The sequence below is a fragment of the Lonchura striata genome, chromosome 32, assembly GCF_046129695.1.
Source record: "Lonchura striata isolate bLonStr1 chromosome 32, bLonStr1.mat, whole genome shotgun sequence".
In the NCBI taxonomy this organism is placed as follows: Eukaryota; Metazoa; Chordata; class Aves; order Passeriformes; family Estrildidae; genus Lonchura; species Lonchura striata.
The window spans coordinates 2,775,065-2,800,256 of record NC_134634.1 but is presented as its reverse complement, the minus strand read 5'-3'; the positions used below and the strand labels follow the sequence as shown (position 1 = coordinate 2,800,256).

At 48.1% G+C, this 25,192-nt stretch overlaps 1 protein-coding gene across 1 annotated transcript in view; it reads left to right on the top strand.

Annotated features, from left to right (window-relative positions):
* The first annotated feature begins 323 nt into the window (after nt 1–323).
* DOCK5 (dedicator of cytokinesis 5) overlaps nt 324–25,192 on the top strand; it is an 82,718-nt gene continuing 57,849 nt past the window's right edge. Inside the window, exons 1-2 of the mRNA XM_077789239.1 lie at nt 324–408; nt 18,578–18,661. Coding sequence (XP_077645365.1) covers nt 366–408; nt 18,578–18,661 — 127 coding nt within the window. The 5' untranslated portion in view covers nt 324–365. The remainder of the gene's footprint in view (nt 409–18,577; nt 18,662–25,192) is intronic.

The window sequence follows — 25,192 nt, the reverse complement described above, 5'->3', positions numbered from 1 at the left end:
CCTCCTCCTTCTCTTCATCCTCCTCCTCCTCCTCCTCCTCCTCTTTTTCCTCCTCCTCCTTCTCTTCCTCCTCCTCCTCCTGCCGCGCTCTCCCCTCCCTCTCCTGCGCTCGGCGCGCCGGGGGAGGCTGCGAAGTTGGGCGTGTGCCGGGGAGTTTTTGGAGCGTGTTTGGGAGCGAGTTCGGGAGTTTTTGGAGCGGGGGCAGGAGCGGAGCATGGCTGAGCAGCCCGGAGCGCCCGGCCCGCGGCTGCAGCGCGGGGCTGCGGCGGGCGAGGCGCGGCGCTGAGCGAACCCCCGAACCCCCGAACCCCGGGACCCCCGAACCCCGGGACCCCCGGACCCCCGGGACCCCCGAACCCGCCGGCATGGCCCGCTGGATCCCCACCAAGCGCGAGAAGTATGGGGTCGGTGAGTGAGTGCCAGCCGGGATGCCCCGGACCTTCTGCCCATCCCTTTCCCCCTTTTCCATGCTTCCCTCTGTTCCGCACCTTCTCTCCCACTCCGTCCCATCCCTTCTCGTCTGTCCCATCCCTGTCCCTCATTTTCCTTCTCTCCCTTCCCCTCCTTCACTCCATCCCTTCCCGCTCCGGGCATCCCTCTCCCGTTCCCGGGCTGCCGCTCCCGGAATTTCGGGGTGCACGGAGCCGGGGGTGCGCGTCCGCCGCTCTTCTCCAGGAACCCCTCAAAGTTCAGGGCTGACTTTCCCAGTATGATTTACACTGAAAAAAAAAAAAAAAGCTCTAACGCAGCAGAAAAGAGTTTGCCTTCTGGTGTGGTGTGCCTGGAAGGAGATGTGGTTGGAAAAGGATAAAGAGAGTGTCATGGGCAAATTGAGGGCTCTGGGTGACGTCTTTGCCAGAGGCTGGAAATCTTGATTTAGGGTCAGGGATAGGGAAAGCTTGAGTGGAAGTCTCCCAGGCCAGGTTGGACGGGGCTTGGAGCAAGCTGGGACAGTGGAAGGTGCTCCTGCCCATGGCAGAAGTGAAACTGGAGGAGCTTTGGGGTCCTTCCAACCCAAAGCATTCCATGATTCCGTGAGTGACGCCTCGTACCTCCTGCTCTCTCCTTTATTTAAAAGGATTCTTCTGAGTGCTGGCTCATTTGTCTGTAACAGGAACAGAACCCTGTGGTGTTGCTGATACAATTCCGCTCTGCTTGAGAGTTTAAACCCACAGTTTTGAGGTTGGTGGTGAGAACTGGGCAGGGAACATTTGGCAGGAAGCCACTTATGACACAGAGAGCTTTTGATAACTTATTTTACTAAGAGCGATCTTCTGTGCCGCCGGTGTTTAGCAGTGGACTTCTCAACGTGAGAAAAAAAATAACTAATTTTGTGCTTGCAAAGTGCTCGTTGCCCCAGCTCCCATGAGGGTGTTCAGCCTGTGAGTTTGAAGGTGAAAAACCTCACCCTGGGTGATTTTCACAGTGACTTCGAGCCGGGTGACAGAGTGGCTGTGCAGGGAGGCAGCTCAGCTCCTCAGGAGCTGCAGGGACATTTCACAGCCTTATCTGGTTTCTCCAGGTAACTGGCAGGGTGTGGAGTGCTGACACCCTGAACTTTGCTTCTTGCTGTTTCTCCATGGAAGCGTGGACATGGCCTGCTGAGATTGCTGCGGGCGTCCGTCATTCCCAGACTTCGGTGGATGATCAGATAACCCCATATCCTGCCGGGGTGATTGCCTGTGCTGCTGCTCTCTGAGCACACCTCAGGATGGCCTTGGGCAGCAGATGAATCAGAGGCACTCCTCTGACTTCCCTTTTATTTATTACCTTCCGGGGTGAGTTTTCCATGCTGGCCTCAGCTCCTTGTGACAGCTCCTCTTCCAGAAAAGGGCCTGGAATAAGCAGTGTGAAGGGAAAAAATGCCTCTTCTGCATCTTTCCACCCAAAAAGCGTGTGGTGGGATGTACCACGGGTGATCACCTGGGTGAAAAGGTGTTTTTTTCCCCCAGGTGACATGGGGGATGTCCTGCTGCAGCTCTGGGGTTTAATTCGTTGCCAGGACCAATGAAGTTGATCCAAAGGAATTGACAGAATTATTCAGGCACCGCCTGGCTCTGTCGGGAAGTGTTTGGCTCACTTGTGTTGTACTTGTGTCAATTTGGTGTTTGCGGACTCGATGAGTTTCTTATCTGCAAGTGTGTCCCGTGCTGTGCTCCAGGGCCCAGCTCTCCCTGGTTTGGGGTTATTTTGGAGGGGTTGAAGAGGACTGAGAGGGAGATTTGGGATTTTGGGCTGGGGCTGTACCAGTGGTGAAGTGGCTGCAAGGAGGGGAATGCCCCGGGTTGTGTGGGGTGGTGACAAACCCCAGCCAGGGAGCTGTGAAGAGCAAAGACACTGCTTTTGTTCAGAATAAAGAAAAGAAAAGATTGTGTATATGCATCTCACCAATGCACATAAACATCTCCAAAGGCTGCCAGGATGGTGCCAGACCCTTCCCAGTCATGGCCATAAAATAAAACACAAGTCCCATCTCACCATGAGGAAAATCTTTTCCCATGGAGGTGGCAGAGCCCTGGAGCAGCTCCAGTGAGGGTCTGGAATGTCCCTCTCTGGTGACATCCCAAACCCACCTGGATGAATCCTGTGCTCCAGCTGACCCTGCTTGGGCAGGGGCTGGGACTGGGTGAACTCCAGAGGTCCCTTCCACCCTTAAATAGTCTGGGATTCTGCAAAAGGTTCTTTCCCAAATTTTCCCTGAACCAGGACACCCTGATTCTGGCGTTCTCCTGGTGTTCACCCTGCTCTGGTGTAGCTGCTGGTGGTCTTTGCTTCGGACACTTCTGTAGAACTCCTTGGATTTATTTAAAACACGACCCTGGAAGGCATGGCAGTGAAGTGGGGAATTCCAGGGAGTCAGCCGTGTGATTCAGTGTCACTTGTCTGCTTTCTGTACCCTTCAGGAGGGTTTCTGTGCTGGGCTGTATTTTACAGATCCCTGCACTGCGAGTTCCAGGGGGTTTGCTGCGTTGTAGCTCTGTCCTGAACTGGTTAAAGCTGGGGAGGGCTCCCTTGGCAGAGGGCTGAGTTTGGAGTGGCAGCAGCAGGGAGGGCAAAACTGGGAATTGCAGTGTTTTTAGGGAAGCAAACGTGAGAGACAAGCAGCTTGCAGCTTCTCCCTCGCAGTGAATTGCCAACCAAGAGACAGATGGGATTTGGGGATGGATCAGCTCACAGGCAGCATCTCCTCGCTGAGCAGCAGGCTTTGCTGGCTCTGACAGAGCCTCCTTGCCACAGGCTGAAAGAGCATCTTCTTGGGAAGCTGATCAGTTTTTGAGCCACACTGAACAAAATAACCTGTTCTGGTCATGTGTTTCTCTCAAAAAGGAGTTGTCATTTGCAGAAATCCTTTCGCAAAGACTCTTTCCAGTCAAAGAACTCTGCTCTGAGGGAAAGAACACCTTAGTGAATTCCCCAGGCTTTTAACTTTCCTTATCTATTTGGTTTAAAATTATTAACTTAGAGCATAAGGAACCAATAATGTAATTACTTTCTTTTTCTGCTGGCAGTAACCTGCATTTGCACGGCCTTTTACTCGAGTGCTACACCTGGGTTGTAAAAGCAATTCTGGCATTGCTCATCAGCTGTTCTTCACTTCGTGGACTGGAAACTGTTAATGGAGTGAGAGAACCTGGAGTCTGTGGAATCCTGAATTGATCTGTAATAAATCCATGATAAACAAGCAGGCAGCTCCCTTTTCCTGACCCCTTTCTGCTGGAGTGGCAGTGCTGCCTTTGGGGTTTCCAGGTGTCTGCAGAGATGATGGATCAGGCACACCAGCTTCTGGTGGCTCCTCTGACTGTGAACCAACAGGATGTGAAGTGTTTATTCATCCTTGTGGCAGCCTGAGCTGAAAATGCACCGATTGTTTGGTGAATACACAAATCTGAGCTTCCAGAATCAGGAAATAATTACTTGGGTTTGGTTAGAAATGCTCTGAGGGGTGAAAACCAGCATAATTGTGGTGAAGGTGGTGGCTTGCACCTGGATGCGCTGGGAGGGCTGGGGGGATTCCATTGTCCTGAGGGAAGAGCTGGAGCTGTGCCAGGGGATTTTTAAGTTGGATTTTGGGAAAGGCTCTTCCCCCAGAGGGTGCTGGGCACCCCGTGAGGCTGTCACAGCTCCAGGAGAGTTTGGACAGCGCTGCCAGGGATGCCCAGGGTGGGATTGTTCAGGTGTCTGGGTTTGGATCAGCGATCCCAGTGGGTCCTTTCCAGCTCAGGACATTCCATGATTCCTTGACCCTCGTTTTTGGGGCAGTGTGGCTGTTCCACAGAGTTCATGTGCTGGGACTGGGGAGGGACCTGGGATTAGCCCTGCCAGGTTTTGGTGGCCTCTCACACCCGTGGCACCTGTCCTGGCTGGCAGGAGCAGAGCATTGGGCTGCTTTATTTGAAAATAAGTGTTGAAGTCTTTCCTTTGTCAGATCCCACTGGTGGCTGGCTCAGGAATGGCTCAGGAATGGCGCAGGAATGGCTCGGGAATGGCTCAGGAATGGCTCAGGAATGGCTCAGGAATGGCTCAGGAATGGCTCAGGAATGGCTCAGGAATGGCTCGGGAATGGCTCAGGAATGGCGCAGGAATGGCGCAGGAATGGCTCGGGAATGGCTCGGGAATGGCTCAGGAATGGCTCAGGAATGGCTCAGGAATGGCGCAGGAATGGCTCAGGAATGGCTCAGGAATGGCTCAGGAATGGCTCAGGAATGGCTCAGGAATGGCTCAGGAATGGCTCGGGAATGGCTCAGGAATGGCTCAGGAATGGCTCAGGAATGGCTCAGGAATGGCTCAGGAATGGCTCAGGAATGGCGCAGGAATGGCAGGAATTCCTCAAACACCAGCCCTGGGTGCTGATGGAGCAGGGAGGGAGCTGCAGGACCAGGGCTGCTCACTCCTGCTTTGGTTCCTGGTGGCTCCTTGGAGTGGCTGCCTGGAACAGAGGCCAGACAGAGGCAGAGAATAAAGTGGGCATTTATTAAAGTTCTTCAGTAGATGAGTTTTTCAGACAGGTATGATCTCGATCCATTTACATATCAATGGATTAATCCTCCATTAATCCATTGGGTCAATCCTCCAATTACAGCTTCAGGTAATGAAGTAATTTACCCCCAGTTTGCTCCCCACAATTGACTTTTGTTGATACTTTTCCGGGCCTGAGGCAGTGCAGTGTCCTTGGTTCTCAGGCCTGGAGGGATTGTTTTGTGTGCCCAGGTTGTGAAGGCAGTAACTCAGCTCTCAGTGGAGTTGAGTTACGCACTGGGGCAGCGCAGGATGTGCAAAATATAAATGCTAAAATGGAAGGCATCACCTGGGGTGCTGGGCCATCAGCTCCTGGCTCCCTGTCCCCATTGCAGGCAGCTGCAGAGCCCTTCACAGGGAGTTGTGCATCGTGGCAAATTAGGGCAAAATCCATATTTGCCTCAACTTGCTCCTTGCTTTTCTCCCTCTTCTGACTTGGAGCTGACGTCCACTGTTGTGCCTCTGCTTCCTTGCAGGGGCTCCAGAAGGATGGAAAAGCCAATCCCCCCATTCCCGCTCCTTTCTCCTGCTTTATTATCATTTATGGCTAAAAATTGTCTGATGGCAATGCCAACAAAATTCCTAATGGGGAAAAGCAAAACCTTGGCGCTGTTAACAGCAGAGAATTGAATCTTCCCAGCAGATAACACTTCATTTCTGACCTAACTTCCCAACTTTTAGTGCTGTGTCTGCAGTTGATTGGATGTGAAATTTGGCCATGCTGCTTCTTTGCTTCCATAGTCCTTTCTGGTTTTTATTTTTTTAAATCCATATTAGCCAGGGTCTGTCTTCTCTTATTTTTGGTGATCTCTACTCTATTGCTTAAGTCATTCCCTGTGAAATTAATCCTGTGGACTTCAAAGGCATCTCACTGCCATGAGCAGGACTTGTCATTGTTCCTTATCTTACTCTCCCTTTGAAAAGGAATATTTCCCCAAGTGTTTGTGACTTGTGGCTGCTTCAGTTTCTGACTGACATAACCTTGGTGTTCAGGAACTGCCCACAGTTCATCTTTTTAACAATTAAATCTCTTTATGGAGACTCTAAAGTCATCCAGAGCTGCTGGGTGCTTCTGGAATCAGGCTGAGCTCTGTCCTGCTGAGTAAATGTGGGTTAATTGTTCTGAGGCATTGAGAGGTCACAGGAACCAACATCCCCCAGAGCTGGGCATGGGACCAGTGCTGAATTTCACACCAATTCTTGATTGTCCTGGTGGTTCTTCCTCTGGCACAGCTGCAAATGGGAGTTACGGAGAGAAAAAGCAAAATAAACACTCATGAGCTGAGAAAAATGTAAATATATTGGTCAAGAAACAGTGACAGTGTACTAATGTATAATATTCTTTATCATAATAATGTGTAATAATCCCTATCATTCAGCTGCTGAAAAATGCACCCCCCTTCTACCTGCAAACTTTAATTGGAAATCTACATTTTTTTTGCTCTTCAACTTGCACTTTACTTGAGTGGTAGAACATTTCTCTCAACTATTGCTTTTAAAGAAAAAAAAGTCCTGTTTCTGCCAGGACATTAAAGACACAACCATGACCAAGCTGAAAACCACGTCAGCCCACAGCCATAAACACATTTCCTTGCTGCTGGAGCTGAGGGGATGTTTCAGGTCCATTTAACTGCTGAGGCCTGAATGCCTGAAATCCTGCCATGGGTTTGGGTGCATTTGCCAGCAATTGTGCTAATAAAACCAGCCCATAAATACAAAAATTTATTAAGCAGCTTTTTGGGCTGGTAGTCCGTGGTTGCCCTCATAAAGCGATGATGTTGCAGAGTTTTAGTTGGAGCCGTTGCTAAAATGATAAAAATGTCTTTTTTTGGTGCAGTACAGGCTGTTCTTCTGGGGAGATCTCCCTGGGCTAGAGGGGGAAGCTCCATTTAAAGGATTAATTAATTCTCTGGCAGCCTCGTCACAGAATGCAAACCCAGCAGTGCCTGTGCTGTGGGGAGTGCTCTTTGCTCACTGACACCGAATTTTTGGGAGGGGTTGGTGCAATCCAAGTGCCCCTGGTCCTGAAGGGTGCCGAGTCTGAGCCAAAAGTTCATGAAGGTGCAGTGGAGATAAAGATTCCTGTTCTTGGGAAGCCTGGAACTTTGATCCACCATGGCAATTAAGCCATTAATGGCTTCAGCTCTGAAGTTCTGAGAGTGGCTCAGAATGTCATGGACAAGTAGTGGCCAGTTAGTTCTGGAAAAGTGCTGCTGGTTTTTTTTTAATATTTATTTATTTATTGTTGTTGTTTTGTTTTGTTTTTTTACCTTATTTCCCCTGGTTCTTGCAGCAGCTCCATTCCCCTGCTCTGACAATGCCATGGGGGCTTCAAGTTGCAGAGAGACAGAGTTTGAGGTAAAGGAATAAAGTAGGGAAGGCTTCAGTGGTTAATTTTTTGTCTCCTGGCATCTCAGGCAGTTCAATTAAAACTTATTGCAAATTTTGGAGCAGTTTGTTCTTCATTCTTCCTGGCAACAAAGGGATCAATATTCTTGTTTGGCTTTTTGCTTCCAGTGTAAGCTCCCCCCCCCCATTCCCCGCCAAGATTTCCTGCTCCTCATTTTAATCCTATTCCCCCATTTCTTGTTATTTGGGATAGGTGGCAAGAGAAAAACACCTCAAAACTCACATTTCTCTGGAAGTGAGAAGCTGTGAACCAGTCTGTCTGTGCAGTGCCCGTTCTCTGATGGGTTTTGTTCTGCAGAAGGGGATCAGTGAGCCCCAGGCCATGAAGGGAAGGTAAATCTGCCCCAAAATCTGCCTTGGGTGAGCAGAACCCGAGGTGCAGAATTGCAATCCCATTGTTCTGCATGTCAGAATTTCTCCTTGTGTTACCCCTGCCAGCACCAGAGAGCTCCGGGTTTTCCATAAAGGGGTTTCCCAGTGGAGCTAAAATCTTCCTTGGCACTGAATCCCAAATTTCTCCCGATGGGCTGAGCCATGCTATGAGCTCTTTCCTCAACCTGTGGGAGAGCTGCTCTCTCTCCTGAGCCCTGGGAAGGTGTTGGAGCCCTTTTTGCACATTCCCAGCTGTGACTCAGGTGGGTTTTGCTTGCAGCTGGCAAGGGGGGATTCCTCAGCTTTATTCTGGTTTGCTGCTGGTTGTGTTGGTTGTGTTGATGCCAGCAAGGGACAGACTGAAATTTGGACTCAGAGGTCCATTCTGCTGAAGTTTGGACTCAGGGTTCCATTCTGCTGAAATAAATTTGGACTCAGGGTTCCATTCTGCTGAAGTTCAGCCCTCGGGCACATTTGGACCCTGTGCTCAAATATTTCACTCCTTAAACCCCTCATCTCTGCCCCTGGAATATGCAAACAGCAGAGCTCAGGGTGGGAGCACTCAACTCTGGCATTTCCAAGTTTTCCCACTCCTGCTTTGATGTTTTGCCCAGCGAGAACTGGGACAGTAATTTCAAGCCAGTGGCAAATTCAATTAATTCTTTTGAAAGTGCTTTCAACTTGGAAACGAGCTGAGCAGTCCAATTTATGGAGTGGTGGGGTCTTGCTTTTACAAATCTGCCTGAAAATTTCATTGGAAAAGTTATTATGTTGTACTTAAAGTACCCAAGCACAAATTGCACTTTTAGCTCAGAGGAAAAAAGGTAATTACAGACAGACTTGCTAAAATCCAGTTGCAGTTGTGTGGGTGTTGTAAACAAACACTGCATCTTCACAGGCCGTAAAAATGAAAATTAAATCAGAGGTTGCTTTTGTGGAGTTGGATTTCAGAGCCCTGGTAGGGGTGTGCAGTTATTAAATCAGAATTAGTGCCACAGTACTGTGGAGTAGAAACTCCTTCTTGTGGAGGGCGCAGCCCCAAGAATGGCTTTGTGTTCTCCCAGATCTTTGTCCAGAGGAACAAAGGAAAACCATAATCTTTGAGGTGTGTGGAATTGCAGTGAGGCCAGCAGCTGGGCTGACCTCAAGCCAGGTTCTGCCCCCTCGAAAAGCAGCAAGCAAAACCCTTTGTTCTGTGCTCACGTTGGAACAATTTCAGGGGTTGGGGTGATTATTTTAAATGTTTTAATGCCTTTTTGGGAGAATACTGGTCCTTCAGGCTGGGTGTAGCTGCTGGGATCCCAAAGAGGCAGAACAAAGCTGCAGGGCTTGGGGGACAATAACATCAGCACCTTTAACCCTGGCAGGATGCCTGGCAGAGATCACCAGACCTGGAACACTCTGCAGCCTTAAAAACTGATGCTTAGGCTAAGCTTCATTATTTATCTCCCCTTTTTCATGTTTGGACTCTTTTAGAGGAGGTGCTGCTCTCACTGGGGTGCACTGGGAGCAAAAGCTGGGGCACTCCCCCAGAGCACAGCCTGGGGAACGGCAGGATCAGGGAAGATCAGATTGGAGGAGACCTCGAGGGTCATCTGGCCCAACCTCTCCTGGCAGAACCTCGGAGATCCCCATCAACAGATGCCTCAAACCCCATAAAATGTACAGAAGTGTGAAGAGAGGCCAGGCTGGTTTTCCAGCTCTGTCTCTGCAAGGGGGAACATTTCCTGGTGTTCCAAGGGGACTGGAATTGCAGGTCTGGGTGTTGTGGTTGGTTTCTTTTTTCTGAAATCATGGCCTAGATCTGGTTGGGTGCTGTAAATTCAGGAGCACGTTGGCTCCTCCATTGGCAGCGCTGATTTATTTATCCTCTGGCTCACAACACTCCTTACCCAGACAGGAGCTGAGACAGCTCATGTAGATTAATTCCTTATCGGAGCTTAAAACCCCCAAGGGCCCTTCAGAGTGAAAATAGAAAAGGAAATGGAGAGGCCAGTGAAGAAAATGACACAGCAAAAGGTTTGTGTGTGAGTATTCATTGGGAAGATAAGCCAGAGTGTCTGGGAGGGTCAGAGCATGGGAGCAGCTGAAGTTTGGCTCCTTCCACCCTGAGCCACACTCAGAGACAAAACAGTTTGTGCTGGGGTGAAATTTGTGCCCAAATCTTGGTGTTCAGGGTGTATCTGTGTCCTGTGTGCAGTTCAAATGCACTCTGAGAACTGAATATTCTTTCTTTTTACATAGATACCGTGGTGTAAACACTTTGCAACAAATATTTGAGGGAATGTGACTGATGGGAATTCTGCAGACACGAAAATACAGATATTATTATCTCTTTTTTTTTTTTCCTTACAGTCAGGATATCTCATGCCTCAGCAGTTCTGAGTGATCTCAGTTTGCCTAATTTGGATCTGAGAAGCTCTGATTAAAATCCAGGGACTCATTTGTCCCTTCACCAGAGCTCTGTTGTGGAGCTGCCTGTGGGTTTGGGGGCATTTAAAGCTGTGAGAGACCACGGGCTCATCCCATGGGAGCCCTTGTGTAACCTTGGGAAAACCTCCCCATTCCCATGGGCTGGGCTGTGAGGTTGTTTTTCCTAAAGCAATCCAGGCTTTAGGAGATTAAAGCGTTGAGCCCAGGATCTGATCCAGCCCTGGATGGGCAGTGAGACAGAGATTAGCCCAGAGATGATGAGGGCATGGCAGCCACCCGTCCCTGCTCCCAGATCCGGGAATCACTTTCGTTTCGGGCTGCTGGGTCAGGACAGGATCTGCAAAACCTCTGATTATTTGCCTGTCTCACTCCAAAATAATCCATTATTCAGAGGAAATGTTTCAGATTTCGATCAAGTGTGCATCAAGTCCTTGTCCTTGGCAGGTGAGCAGGGGACACGATGATTTGGGTTGGGTTCCTGGAGCAGTCTGAGCTTGGAAGTGTTGGAAGCCTCTTGAGGGCTCTTCCTGCTTTTCTCCTGCTTCCCAAAAAAAGGAATGTGTTGGAACTCAAAATGTCCCTTGTTGGAATCTGAGCTATTGATGATCCCGAGATTGTAGAAAGTCTCTGTCTGTCAGCCCCCTGCCAAAGCAGAAGCCATAATTGGTCTGTGCTGGTTTCCAGGTTGTTTATTCTGTTTATCTCTCACATGTTCTGCTGCCCTGCCCAGCTCTGTCCTGCAGGGCAGCGTGTGGGGCTCTGCCCTCAGTGGGATGTGACAAACATTAAATACCAGAAACTCCCTGGGCTGGATTTACAAGAACGTGCCAATATCTGTCACCTCCGTTGGACAGTGTGTCCCCAGCCTGAACCAACAGAAAAATGCCAACACCACAGTGAGACATGGAGGGCATGAAGGAGGAGAAAAAGGACAAGGCACACCCAATTTCCTCCAGCTTGTCCCCTTTGCACCCCTCATCCAGAATCCTAAAATTTTACTTTTGCACCTGTGCCACACTTAATTATTGCTTATATCAAACCCTCAGAGCTGGTAATTGATCCTGTAAGATTGAAAACTCCTTTCCATGGCCAGAGATCACAGCCAGTGTCTCTGGGGGCTCTGTCCAGGGGGTTCCTGAGCCCTGCCAGGTCCCAGGGCCAGAGGGAAGCCCTGGATTCCCACAGTCCCTCAGACATTTTTAGATATTCCAAGTCAGAAGCATTTAAAACCCTAACAAACAGCTAAAAATAACTGTAATTTTAGACTTAAACAATAGAATGATTTACCAACCTTACCAAAAAAAAACAAGAAGTCAAAAAAGTTTAGATATTGTAGTAGAAGTAGTCACAAAATAAAGAAAAAAAAAAATACTGTACAGGGGGGTTTTAAGTCTTATACGGAGGGGTTTTAGTCTTATACATAAAAGTCAGAAGTTTTAAAATAGAAAAATTTAAGCCTGTCCTGTCCTCCCTCTTTCTTATTCCTTACCTCCATATTCTTAGTAGTGTTAGCACTCACAAATTAGTTTAGAATAAAAAACCACCATTTAATATAAGTAATAAACATTAAAGAAAAACTGTAAACATTTAACACATAATATACCATATAAAAAATAACACCAACCCTGGGTGGGGAGAGAAACGAAGAAAACAAAGAGTCAAAAAAGATATCAAAGTATGTGTACCTTTACCTAAGCTGCTGAGCAAACCGCAGCAGCTCAAGAAAACAATCTTTTAAATAACTTACAATGAGCTACCTTAAAACCAAACAACAAAAGACTACTAAGCCTTTCTTTAAAAACACAAGTTAAAAATTTTTCCGCCACACAAAGCCACCGCCAACCTGAGGTGATCTCCAAGAGGAGTGAGTGTAAAACCCAATGGTTCCAGCATCCAGATCGGAAAGGGCACGTCCCCTCCTCCTGCAGAGGCAGAGGATGTCATTGCTCGGGTGATTTAATGCTCATTTTTGAGATAGCCCAGTTTGAAAACGTTGAGTGCACTCATTGTGTGAGGTCACCAGTGAGTGTGCAAGGTGCTGGAGTCAGAAACCCACAGAATTCCAGGGAGCTTGGGGCTGGAAAGGACCTTAAAGATCCCCTCATTCCCTGGGCAGGGATTCTCCACCTGCAGCCCCTCAGAGCTGGACTCTGCTGGCTGAGGGTGGCTGTCAATGAAAGCATTTCCAGCTGCATAATCCCATTAAATCGGAGTTACTGACTTCCCAAATGCTCAGCACTCACTGGCAACTTTTGGAATTGATCTGAATGGCAGCAACCACCATCCAAGAGTGGGATTTTTTTTTTTTTTTTAATCACAGTGACTAAATGTCTGTATTTCCCAGTGTTGATCCATGAATTACTTTTTTTTCTTTTTTTTTTTTTTTTAAGCAGAAGAAGTAGCCTGACATCTAAATCTTAATTACGCCTTTCTCAGTTTGTCAGACAAAAATTCCTGGGAAGTTACCAGAATGTTTTTGCTCCATACATAAAAAAGACTTTGTTTCTCTGAAGAATTAATTCCTTGGGTAGTTCCTTGTTTTTTTTTAAATAAAGCCACTGTGTTTTTGCTGGATCTTGGCACCGGGGACCATCCCGGGCTGCTCCGGGCAGGGCTGTCCTGGGGAAGGGCCATTCCTGAGTGAGATCAGCTCGCTCTGGTTGTGTCTCTGGGGTTTGGCTGTGGGGCTGAGGGGTGGAATGAGCTGGGGCCGGGTCCTGCAGGGCCCTGAATGGGCTCCTTTGTTCTGGGCAGCAGAACTGCTCAGATGGGAGGGCAGGGGGAGCAGGACGTGGCATTTGGATGGGGTTTTTGTGTGGGGGGGTTCAGAGCCAGCTCAGAGATAATGGATCTTGCAGGGACTCTGTTTTCCAGGCCAATAATCCACATTTTAAGTGCCCTCATGGAGGGAAAGATTCCATTTCCTGCCGATTTGAATGATGCACAAATTGTGGTGTGGCGGTTGCTGCTTTGTTCTCTTTGCATTTTGAGGCGTTTTAGCCCGGCTTGGCCTTTAGGGCAGCCTTGAAAAAGTAATTAATCTGTGGGAAAAAATGGGTCTAGGAATTAAGAGAAATCATGGAATGGTTAGATTGGAAGAAATTTAACAGCACATCCCATCCCACGCCTGGCATGGCAGGGACACCTCCCACTGTCCCAGGCTGCAGCCTGGCCCTGGGCACTTCAGGGATCCAGGGGCAGCCACTGGGAATTCCAGACCACCCTGACAGGGAGGAATTCCTTCCCAATAGCCCACCTAAACCTCCTCTCTCTCACTTTGAAGCCATTCCTCCTAAAATCTGTTCCTGGTTCCACTGAACCCCAGCTCAGGTTCCATGAGCTGCTCACAGGCCTCTTGCAAAAACTGAGACTTCTCCCCAGGCTCTGGGACAAAGTGGAGTGTTGGAATCTGAGCTATTGATGATTCTGAGATTGTAAAAGTCTCTGTCTTTCAGCCCCCTGCCAAAGCAGAAGCCATCATTGGTCTGTGCTGGTTTCCAGGTTGTTTATTCTGTTTATCTCTCACATGTTCTGCTGCCCTGCCCAGCTCTGTCCTGCAGGGCAGCGTGTGGGGCTCTGCCCTCAGTGGGATGTGACAAACATTCAATACCAGAAACTCCCTGGGCTGCATTTACAATAACGTGCCAAGATCTGTCACCTCCGTTGGACAGTGTGTCCCCAGCCTGAACCAACAGAAAAATGCCAACACCACCCTTCTCAGCCCTGGCGAGCCCAGGCTGTGCCAGCTTTCCTTTGCCACTCGTGCAGTCACTGTTTTGGCGTGAGTTTGGAGCAGAGCATCAGCCAGAGCTCACCTCAGGTCAGGGGTGGCTCCATGTGGTGGAAAAGTCTCTCCTCTGACCCGAGCTCCCAAAGAAAGGCTCAGCAGTCTCTGTTGTTGGGTCTCAAGGCAGTTTATTGCAAGTTTTCTAAAAGATTTTCTCCTGGGGCTGCTGTGGTTTGCTCACAGCTCAGGCAGAGGCACACACACACCCTGACATCCTCTCTGACTCCCGACTGCTTCTTCTCTCCCCACCCATGTACAAAACCAAAACCCCCTGTACAGCACTTAAAAATTCTTCCCTCTACTTTGTGACTACTTCTACTCTAATATCTAAACTTTTGTGACTTCTTGTTCTTCCTGCAAGGCTGGTAAATCATTCCATGGTTCAAACCCAAAATCACAGCTGTTTGCAGCTGCCTGCCAGGGTCTCAAATGCTTCTGACCTGGGCCCAGAACATCCATAAATGTCTGAGGGACATTTTGAGTTCTGACAAGCATCCCCCAAGGTTGTGCAATGCCCTCAGGGTTCCTCCTCCAGCCCTGCTAGGGAATCACCCTCTGCCCTGGAGTATGAAAATTGCTGCTTATCTTCACCTTCTGGCCCTGGCTGTGCCATAAAGTGAACTGCTTGTGGAATTATCTGCTGCCCTTTCCAATCCTGATGTATTCCATAGGCTGGGTGCACTTGGAAAACACATTCTTCACCTTTTAACCAAACTGAAGCGCTAAACCAAACACAGCGAGACCTTGCCTCCAGTTGTGATCATTCAACAAACCCAGGCTCGTGTTTTCCACCTCCACCTCTTTATTTGGATTAAATTTCCTCAATTTCACTTCTGCGTTTCATCTGGGATGATAAAAGGAGCAGGATCAACACTCTGAAGTGAATTTCAAAGGACAGAATCACAGCTGAAGTTTAGCTCGGAGCAAAAAGACTGAACTTCAGACATTGCTGCAAATTTGAATGCAAAAGTCTCTGTATTATTTTTCCTTCTTCCTTTCTTTCTGCTCTGTCAGGATTTAAGTGAAGGGGTTTTATTTTTCCACACCATGCCCATGTTTGTGAAGTGCAGCTTCCTTTTCCTTTCAAGTCAGGGAGAGGTCAGGGAGGGGGCTCAGCAGCACAAATCCCTGCAGATGGGATGGCTGGGACAGCTCTGCCTTCCAGCAGCAGGAAACATCACTTGCAAGCAGCAGAGTTCCCAGGGAAAATATGCCAGCAATTTGTCTTTTATAATCTTGTACATAAGCATGAGGGAGGAGGTTTCAGACAGTGACCCTCTGTTCTGCCTTAGTTCCGTCTGGCATGGCGAGGAAAGATAAAATTGGATAAAATTGACTTTTTTATGGTTTTTTTTTGTTTTTGGTTTTTTTTTTGTTTTTTTTTTGTTTTGTTTTTTTTTTTTTTTATGTGGGAGTTCCTCCAGGTTGTAAATGCTGCGTTTTGGGATGTGAAACCTGCCCGGTGGAGCAGGCAAGGGGAAGGGAAGGGGAGTGCAGGGGTTGCTTCTGTCTTGTGGCTGCTGTGATCTGCAGGAAGGGGAAGGGGATGGCTGGGTCCTCCCTGGTGCTCTTTGGGCTGAATTAACTCTGTGTTCCCAGCAGAAAGGCTGAGTCCGCCCACCTTTCCCTGGAAAAATGCAGCCTGGTGCTGGTAGAATGGGTGATTGTCCCAGAAAAAGCCACGGCGTGTGGGAATTGTGTGTGGGAATCCCTGGGTGTGGCAGCCCTGCAGCTCCACGGGGACCTGGAGGGGCCAGGCCAGAGAGAGCTGGGGGTGCTCCGGGGCTGGAAACCTCTGGAGCTGGGATGGGAGAGCTGGGAATGCTCACCTGGAGAGGGGAAATTCCAGGGAGAGCTGGGAATGTTCATTTGGAGAAGGGACATTCCAGGGAGAGATGGGAATGCTCACCTGGAGAAGAAAAGGAGCTGTGAATGCTCACCTGGAGGAGGAGAGGGATCCAGGAGAGCTGGGAATGCTCACCTGGAGAAGGGAAATTCCAGGGAGAGCTGGGAATGTTCACTTGGAGAGGGGAAATTCTGGGGAGAGCTGGGAATGCTCACCTGGAGAAGAAAAGGAGCTGGGAATGCTCACCTGGAGAAGGGAAATTCCAGGGAGAGCTGGGAATGTTCACTTGGAGGAGGAGAAGGATCCAGGAGAGCCGGGAATGCTCACCTGGGGCAGGGAAGGATCCAGGAGAGTTGGAATGTTCACCTGGAGAGGGGAAATTTCAGGGAGAGCTGGGAATGTTCACCTGGAGAAGGGAAATTTCAGGGAGAGCTCAGAGCCTGGAGGGGCTCCAGGAGAGCTGGAGAGGGGCTGGGGACAAGGGATGGAGGGACAGGACACAGGGAATGGCTCCCACTGCCAGAGAGCAGGGATGGATGGATGGATGGATGGATGGATGGATGGATGGGTGGATGGATGGGTGGATGGATGGATGGATGGGTGGATGGATGGATGGATGGATGGATGGATGATGGATGGATGGATGGATGGATGGATGGATGGATGGATGATGGATGGATGGATGGATGATGGATGGATGGATGATGGATGGATGGATGGGTGGATGGATGGATGGATGGATGGATGGATGGATGGATGGATGGATGGGTGGATGGATGGATGGATGGATGGATGGATGATGGATGATGGATGGATGGATGGATGATGGATGGATGGATGATGGATGGATGGATGGGTGGATGGATGGATGGATGGATGGATGGATGGATGGATGGATGGATGATGGATGGATGGATGGATGGAAGGATGGATGGGATTTTGGGATGGAATTCCTGCCTGGGAAGGTGGGGATGGGCTGGGATGGAATTCCCAGTGAGCTGTGGCTGCCCCTGGATCCTGGCAGTGCCCAGGCCAGGCTGGGGTGGCTGGGGCAGTGGGAGGTGTCCCTGCCATGGCAGGGGTGGCACTGGGTGGGATTTAAATCCCCTCCCAGCCCAAACCATTCCACACTTCTCACTCACGTCCAGCTTTGGCCATGAACATTATCCAGATTTTTTTCTGTTAGAATGTGAATGGAATTTTTACTTCATGGCCCGTTCTGGGCTCTTGAAGGTGTCTGAGCTGCTCAGCCAGCTCACCAGTCAGCTTTAAAATCCTGATTTACTTCTGTGGGGAGGGAGGGGAAGGTGGGTGAGGAAGCTGCTCTTAGGAGCAGAAATCCAGCAAAATTCCTGTAATCCTGTGGAAATCAAGGATTCAGTGCCTTGTCCATGTGTCTGGGAGCAAAGCCTGCCCTGCACAAGGAAATCTGGGATCAGGGATCCTGCAGGGATGCACATCCCCGGCCTGTTGGGATATTTGTAGCCAAAATATTTGGAAAAACCTCTGATCAGGGAGAGAATTTCCGGTGGTGAAAGCCCCAGGCTGTGCTGGAGCCCGGCCAGGAGGCAGAGCTCCTCATCCCAGTGGGAATGGGGGCATTTCATGGGAATTTCCTGGCAAAAGAGCTCTGATTTTTATTTATTTATTTCATTTCCAGTCCAGAGCTCCTCAAACACAAACCTTGGGAAGTCTCAACAATTTCCCTCCGAAAATTATTCGGGTGGTTTTTTTGCTTTCTTAAAACCAAATGTGGTTATTCACCAATGGATTTCCTCAGGGATACATAAATGTGGGAATTTTGTGTTTGGGAAGATTTCATTGCCTCATTTAGGATGTGATCTATTCTTAAATCAGTATTTTAAATAAATCAGGTGGTCTGGGTTTGGTCTGCTCTGACTTTGCTGCTCAATTCCCTGAACCACAGCAAAACATTTCGCTGATTTTTTTTTTTTTTCAAAACATTTCACTGATGTCTTTTTACTTGGTTTGAAAGCAAATTTAGTTTAAATTTCTCATCTGGTCCCAGGGAGGGCTCTGCTTTGCCCCGAGAAGCTGCAGCAAATCCCAGGGAAAAAGCACTCCAGGAGTGTGGGCTCCTGCACTTAATCCTATTCCCACTGGAAATCCCATAAGCATCCAGTTTAATTTTGTCTTTGGGAGGGATTAAATTTGCACAGAATCCCAAGTTTTGGTGCTAAAATTGTTTCTTGGCTGGGCAGAGCCTTTAGCAGCAAACAAGTGTGATTTGGTTTGGGAATGGTTTAGTCTGGAGCAAGGGTGGTTTTTATTACAACATCCCATTTCTGATGTTTTCTGATGCTGGAGTGGCTCCTGAGGAAGACTGAAAAATGAGAATTATGGCACTGATGTGCCTGAGGTGGTGGTGACCTCTGTGGGCAGGTTTTTGGCAAAGTGAGAACGTGCAGCTCCTCCAGAAGGTGTCCCAGGCCTGTCTGGAAGGTCAAATAATATATTTGATATATAATTTCATAGATAATCTATATTTCAATAGATAAACTAGATTTTATCTATTTCTGCATGATAAAATCTGGAAATGGATACAGGCTGTCCTTTCCCAGTGTATTCCACACCCAGGGGCATTGAATCACTTCATTCCTTTTCCCAAATTCCTCCCCTGCCTTTGGAGAGCCCATTCCCAAAGCTGATTCCCTCACGGTTCTGTTTTTGCTCCTTTTCTCCCCATTTTTCAGCCATCTACAACTACGAGGCCGTGCAGGACGTGGAGCTGTCCCTGCAGGTGGGGGACACTGTTCACATCCTGGAGATGTACGAAGGTAGGTGCAGCTCACAGGGGGTTGGAGAGGAAAACAGGAACAAATCAAGATTGGTTTTCAAATTTTAGCTTTGTACCTAAATTTTTAGGGGTTTTTTGTACCAGATTTTTAGGTTTCTCTTACGCCCCAAAGCACAAATTTGGTGTGTGGTAGCTGCTGTAGCCTCTTAATTTTTAAAATGCTGTTAAAAATGCAGAAAAGCAGAAAGTTTCTCATATCTGTGCTGTTACAGGCAGAGTTTATCAAGGTAAGGTTTCACCAGTATCTCACTAAAAGACAAAGAAACATTTAATTCTGGCTGTTCACTGCTGTTTTCACCCCACACTTCTTTGATTTGGCTCTTCTTTGGGCCAGGCCAGGCACCTGTGCTCATGGGATGAACTGATCCTGCTGGAAAATAAGAATAATAATTTTTAAAAAACCTGAGCTTTTAACCTGAGTGGATGGCAGAAAAGGAGGGGAAAGGGCTGATTATTTCATAATTCATGTTGCTTTGAGTTGTAATATCACAAACTGGCATTAAATGTTCTTAAAATGCTCCAGTTGTGGAGCCTCCATGCCCTTTTTAGGTTCTCCTAGTCCTTCACTGGGACATTTTTCTTAATGCCTTAATGTAAACCACAGGGTAAACAAAATTCTTATTCTGAAGTTTAAAATGACACTGGAGTGTTTCAAATCTCCCTATCAAATTTGACTCTTTGACAAAGATTTCAATATTAAGACTGGAACAGAGATATTCAATCACTTTAAGGAACACTCTGGTCACTGCTTCCCTCTCCAAAACTCCAAGGTAAAATAGAAATCCAATTATTTTCACAAGCAACATGGATTTGAAGGAAGATTCCGTGGTGGGGGAGAGGGGAAAAAGGGAAATGCCCAGGGGAAATCACTGATTTATGACATGGTTCTGCAAAAAGACACAGGGAAGAGGGAGGAAAACTCCCTCAGAAGGAGGAGGCATCTTGTACTCCCCAGAATTTGGGGGAATATAATTCTTTCTCCCTGTTTTAAATTTTTAAAATCATTGTTTAGCCCCTGTTTCTTATAATCAGTTCAACAGAGACAGGAATAGGGAATGAGTACATAAATGGCACCTTTTTTTTATTCTTTTGGCCTGAAGTCTCCCAGTTTGGAGCTTTGTCAGGAGAAAATTGCCTGTGAATAGTTTGGGAAAGACGTGGATGTTTTCGTGTGTGGAGGGGAACGTGATTGTTCCCATATGCTGAGCCATCAGTGGGGAGCAGAAATCTGTGCCCGAGGCACCTCAGCATTCCTGCAGGGCAACAAAAATCCCTTTTCCCAGAAAAATCCAGGCCAGAGAGTTGTGAGCGCACAGGAGAAGATGCAGAGATGGTGACTGCTGTGGGTCTGCTCTAATTTCCCATAAATTCACCTCAAACCCTCCCCATTCCCATTTTCTGCCTGCCTGGGAGGAGCTTCTTGTGTCTTCCCTGTGGGAATCCAGGAATTCCCTCTGGCTGCCCTGGGACCATGGCAGGGCTCAGGAACCCCCTGGACAGAGCCCCAGAGACACTGGCTGTGACCTCTGTCCATGGAAAAGAGTTTTCAACCTTACAGGATGAATTACCAGCTCTGAGTGTTTGATATCAGTAATAATTAGGGTTGATATAATAATTAGGTTTGATATAAGTAATAATTAAGTGTGGCATGGGTGCAGAAGTAAAATTTTAGGATTCTAGATGAGGGGTCCAAAGGGGACAAGCTGGAGGAAATTGGGTGTGCCTTGTCCTTTTTCTCCTCCTTCATGCCCTCCATGTCTCACTGTGGTGTTGGCATTTTTCTGTTGGTTCAGGCTGGGGACACACTGTCCAACGTAGGTGACAGATCTTGGCACGTTCTTGTAAATGCAGCCCAGGGAGTTTCTGGTATTTAATGTTTGTCACATCCCACTGAGGGCAGAGCCCCACACGCTGCCCTGCAGGACAGAGCTGGGCAGGGCAGCAGAACATGTGAGAGATCAACAGAATAAACAACCTGGAAACCAGCACAGACCAATTCTGGCTTCTGCTTTGGCAGCGGGCTGACAGACAGAGACTTTTACAATCTCAGAATCATCAATACCTCAGATTCCGACATTCCCGAATGTATTTTTTTGGGATATCAGCTCTGAGCTGTGCTCCCAGCTGTCTGTGGCTCTGTTTTTGAGGGTAGATGTTCTCACAAGAGGCTTTTTCTGCTCCTTTTCGTAAAAACTGGTTTTGTTCCTCTAATCACTGCTCTTATCTGGACACACAAGCCTCGACTTAGGAAAAGTTTCCATGGAACCAGGGCGGGGGTTCTGTGGGAGGAAAGGATGGAGATGCCCTGTGGAATCATTTTTTGAGGCTGGGAGATTCCCCATGAAGTCATTTTTTGGGGGGGGGTTAGGACATGCCCTGTGGTGTAGTTTTTTTGGGGCTGGAAATGCCCTGTGGAGTCATTTTTTGGGGTCTGGGAGATGCCCTGTGAAATAATGAAATAGGTGACTATGTGAAATAGTGCAATAGTGAAATAATCTTTGGGGGTTGGGACAAGCCCTGTGAAATCATGATTTGGAGGTTGGGAGATGCCCTATAAAATAATTATTTGGGGCTGGGAGGAGGAAGCCCTGTGAAAGCATTTTTGGAGGCTGATAGGTATTTTTGGGGGTTAGAAGATGCCCTGTGGGTCACTTTTTGGGTTACCTTACCTTACCCATAGCTGAGGGCATTCCTTAGGCTGTCAGTGCCATTCCTCAGGGATTTCAGGGGAGTTTTGGGGCTGTCCAGAGGCTCTGGCTCCAGCAGCTCCTGGGTGTTGTCGCTGTCACTGCCCAGCTCAGGATGCTCAGGAGCACATCCCAGGAATTCCCAGTGATCCAGAACATTCCTGCTGGGATTTGGAAATGTTATCTGCTGCCAGGGCTGCCAGACACAACACTGACAGAGCTGAGCTGCTCTGGGGGCTCAGGCAGAGGCAATAAAGGGGATTTTGGGTGTGCTTTGGGGCAGTTTTTGCACAAACTTCTCCTGAGGCAGCTCCCAAACCCTCTGGGCAGTCCCTGCAGTCGGGTGCTGCTCCTGTGCTGCCTCACCGTGCCAAAATTTCAGGGTTTTTGAAATTGCTGCTGGGTTGTGCTGCCACTGCAAAGGCTGGAATCACAACATATCCCAAGGGACCCACAGGGATCATCCAGTCCAACCCTGGCCCTGTACAGACATCCCAAAATCCCACCCCAAAATTGGGGCTGAGGCTCTGAACACGCTTTGCCTCTTGTTTTCCGAGCCCCAGCCAGGCTGATGCAGCTGGGGTGGATGGTCAGAGCACCTGAGAAGATTTGGGGGGGATAACACGGGGTGATAACACAGCAGGGATCACACAGGGGGTGATAACACACAGGATCACACAGGGGGTGATAACACAGGAGGGATCACACACAGGGAGTGATAACACACGGGATAACACGGGGTGATAACACAGCAGGGATCACACAGGGGGTGATAACACAGGATAACACGGGGTGATAACACACGGGATAACACGGGGTGATAACACAGCAGGGATCACACAGGGGGTGATAACACAGGATAACACGGGGTGATAACACACGGGATAACACGGGGTGATAACACAGCAGGGATCACACAGGGGGTGATAACACACAGGATAACACGGGGTGATAACACAGCAGGGATCACACAGGGGGTGATAACACACGGGATAACACGGGGTGATAACACAGGAGGGATCACACAGGGGGTGATAACACAGGATAACACAGGGGATGATAACACAGCAGGGATCACACAGGGGGTGATAACACACAGGATCACACAGGGAGTGATAACACACGAGATAACACGGGGTGATAACACAGCAAGGATCACACAGGGGGTGATAACACAGGATAACAGGGGTGATAACACACGGGATCACACAGGGGGTGATTACACACGGGATAACACGGGGTGATAACACACGGGATCACACAGGGGGTGATTACACACGGGATAACACGGGGTGATAACACAGCAGGGATCACACAGGGGGTGATAACACACGGGATAACACAGGGGGTGATAACACACAGGATAACACAGGGGTGATAACACAGCAGGGATCACACAGGGGGTGATAACACACAGGATAACACAGGGGTGATAACACAGCAGGGATCACACGACAGGGATGACACAGGGGGTGATTGATTCATTTTTCTGAGCTGCAGCTCCCCTGTGCCAGGGATTCATCAGGGGGTGATATCCCTGCAAATTCAGCTCCAACTTGGACAAAGGGCATAGGGGAGGACATCAGAGGAAAACCACAGGCTGAGCAGTGAATGAGGGTTCCAGATACTTCCACTATGAGCTGATGTCTGTGGAGTCATTGAGTGGTTTGGGTTGGAAGGGACATTAAAATCATCCTGTCACACCCCCTGCCATGGGCAGGGACATCTTCCACTATCCCAGGTTGCTCCAACCTTGCCTTGGGATGGAAACACTTCCAGGGATGCTTCTGTGTGCCAGTAACCATCAGTGTAGGACACATGAGGGCTCTCAGATCTCTTTTCTTGGATCCCCTTTTCCTTTTACACAAGGAATCCCTCCCCATCTGCAGGATTTATCATTATTTTTTTAGCTGTAGGATTTCAGGGGGACTGCAGGAAAAGCCACGCTGTGGCTGGAAGGAATGTGTGCTCACATACCGTGACCCCTGGCAGGTGCTGCTCCTGCTGAAAAGGAGTTCACCTTGAATTTGTTCCTGGTTTTGGTCAGCCCTGGGGAGGGTGAAGCAATGCCCTGAGTGCTGTGGGACAGGACAGACCCCGCAGGAGGAGGAACAGGGACCTTGTGGTCCCACACGTGACCTGGCCTTGCATCACTGCGGAGAACTTGATCATCACTGGAGCCTTGTCCTTAGATTTGTCTTCTCCATGCTGCATAAAATCCACTTGGTGAAGGGTAAAATTGAGGACTTCATCCATTAAAAATACCCCAACAAAACAACAACCCCAAACTTTCAGTAATTTCTTTTCAAGTCTGCTTATTTTTTTTGTTTTCACTCAGATTTCAGTCTGAATTTGTCTTTTCCATGCTGCATAAAATCCACTTAGTGAAGGGTAAAATTGAGGACTTGATCAACCCCAACAAAACAACCCCAAACTTCGAGTCATTTCTTTGCAAGTCTGCTTTGTTTTTTTTGTTTTCACTCAGATTTCAGTCTGAGTGTTGGAGCAGCTGAAATTTTCCCTGTCATCATCAGCTACAAAACCTTTCTCAGTTTTTAGCCCATCTCTGCTAGGGGAAAACCACTCAAAACACTTAAACAGTCTCATTCCTCTGAAGATTTAAGCAGATTTTGGGGGTTTCTTTAAGAAGAAATCACATAGTTAATTAACCACTGCCCAAAGATTGATGTTCATGTTGAAGTGATGGATGAAGTTATTGAAGGTGCGAGCAGAATTCTGACAGAACTTGCAGGAGGTGCTTGCAGAAACAGCTTTGCACAATCAGACCCAACGTGCTTTTATGCAATGATTGCAAAATATTTTACAGGAATGGGGGGAAGGCCAAGGGGCCCTTTGAAACAGGGGGAAGTGGTTCTGTCCAAGGGCTGAACGTGTTCAATGGGATCAAAATCCCTCCTGGGAAATTCCAATGAGCTCTGTCTCCCACCCGTAGTCATTTGTGCTTTCCCCTTCAATTAATGGCAACTTAGATAAAAATAGAACCTAAATCTTCTCATCCCTAATCCAGGACCTCATCCATGGCTCCATGAGCAATGGATAATCTTGTTTTCCTCCTGTGGAAAGAAATGGAATTTCTTCTTTCCTCTGAACTCATTACTGGAGTATTGGAATTTTTGAGGTGGAGGTACCTCCCCATTGCTGGATAAAAGGCACAAAACTGCACTTCAGAAAATAAATAAATAGAAATTCAACCACATGCACATAAAAATACTCAATAAAATACTAATTAAACCATTTTAAGGTCTGATGTGTGGTTGAGGAGTGCCAGATCCATGGTTCTTTATGGGACCATATTCAATAAATTCAGGAATATGGGGGGGACCAACAATAAAAACACCAAAAAAATTTAGAAAATAAACCCAGAGGAAGCAGCCTCCCCTCCTCTCTTCTTTTCCTGATTATTCCCTTAAACCCCTTTGCCTTCTTGATGCTGCCACTCAGCTGGATGTAATCTCCTGGGAGGGGCTTTAATGAATTCAGCCATTAAATGGATTCAGCCTCCCAACCCAACCCCTTCCATGGAAATCCTGGTGAAAACCCTGGTGCCAAAGAAGGAGAAATGTTCTCTCAGAAACATTTGCTCCTGGGGCCTGGGCAGCACAATTATTGCTTCTTACAGTTTTTAGATCTTCCCAAAGGTAGGATTGATAAACAGGATTTGTGCCAGGGCAGGGAGCTCAGCTCCTACAAACAGAGGTGTCTCCCAGGAGTGGATCCCAAATGAGAAAATCGATAAATTGGTGTTGTAGAAAGGTGGTGAGAATCACAATCCGTATTTCATTGCTGCCAACAGGAAATAATTA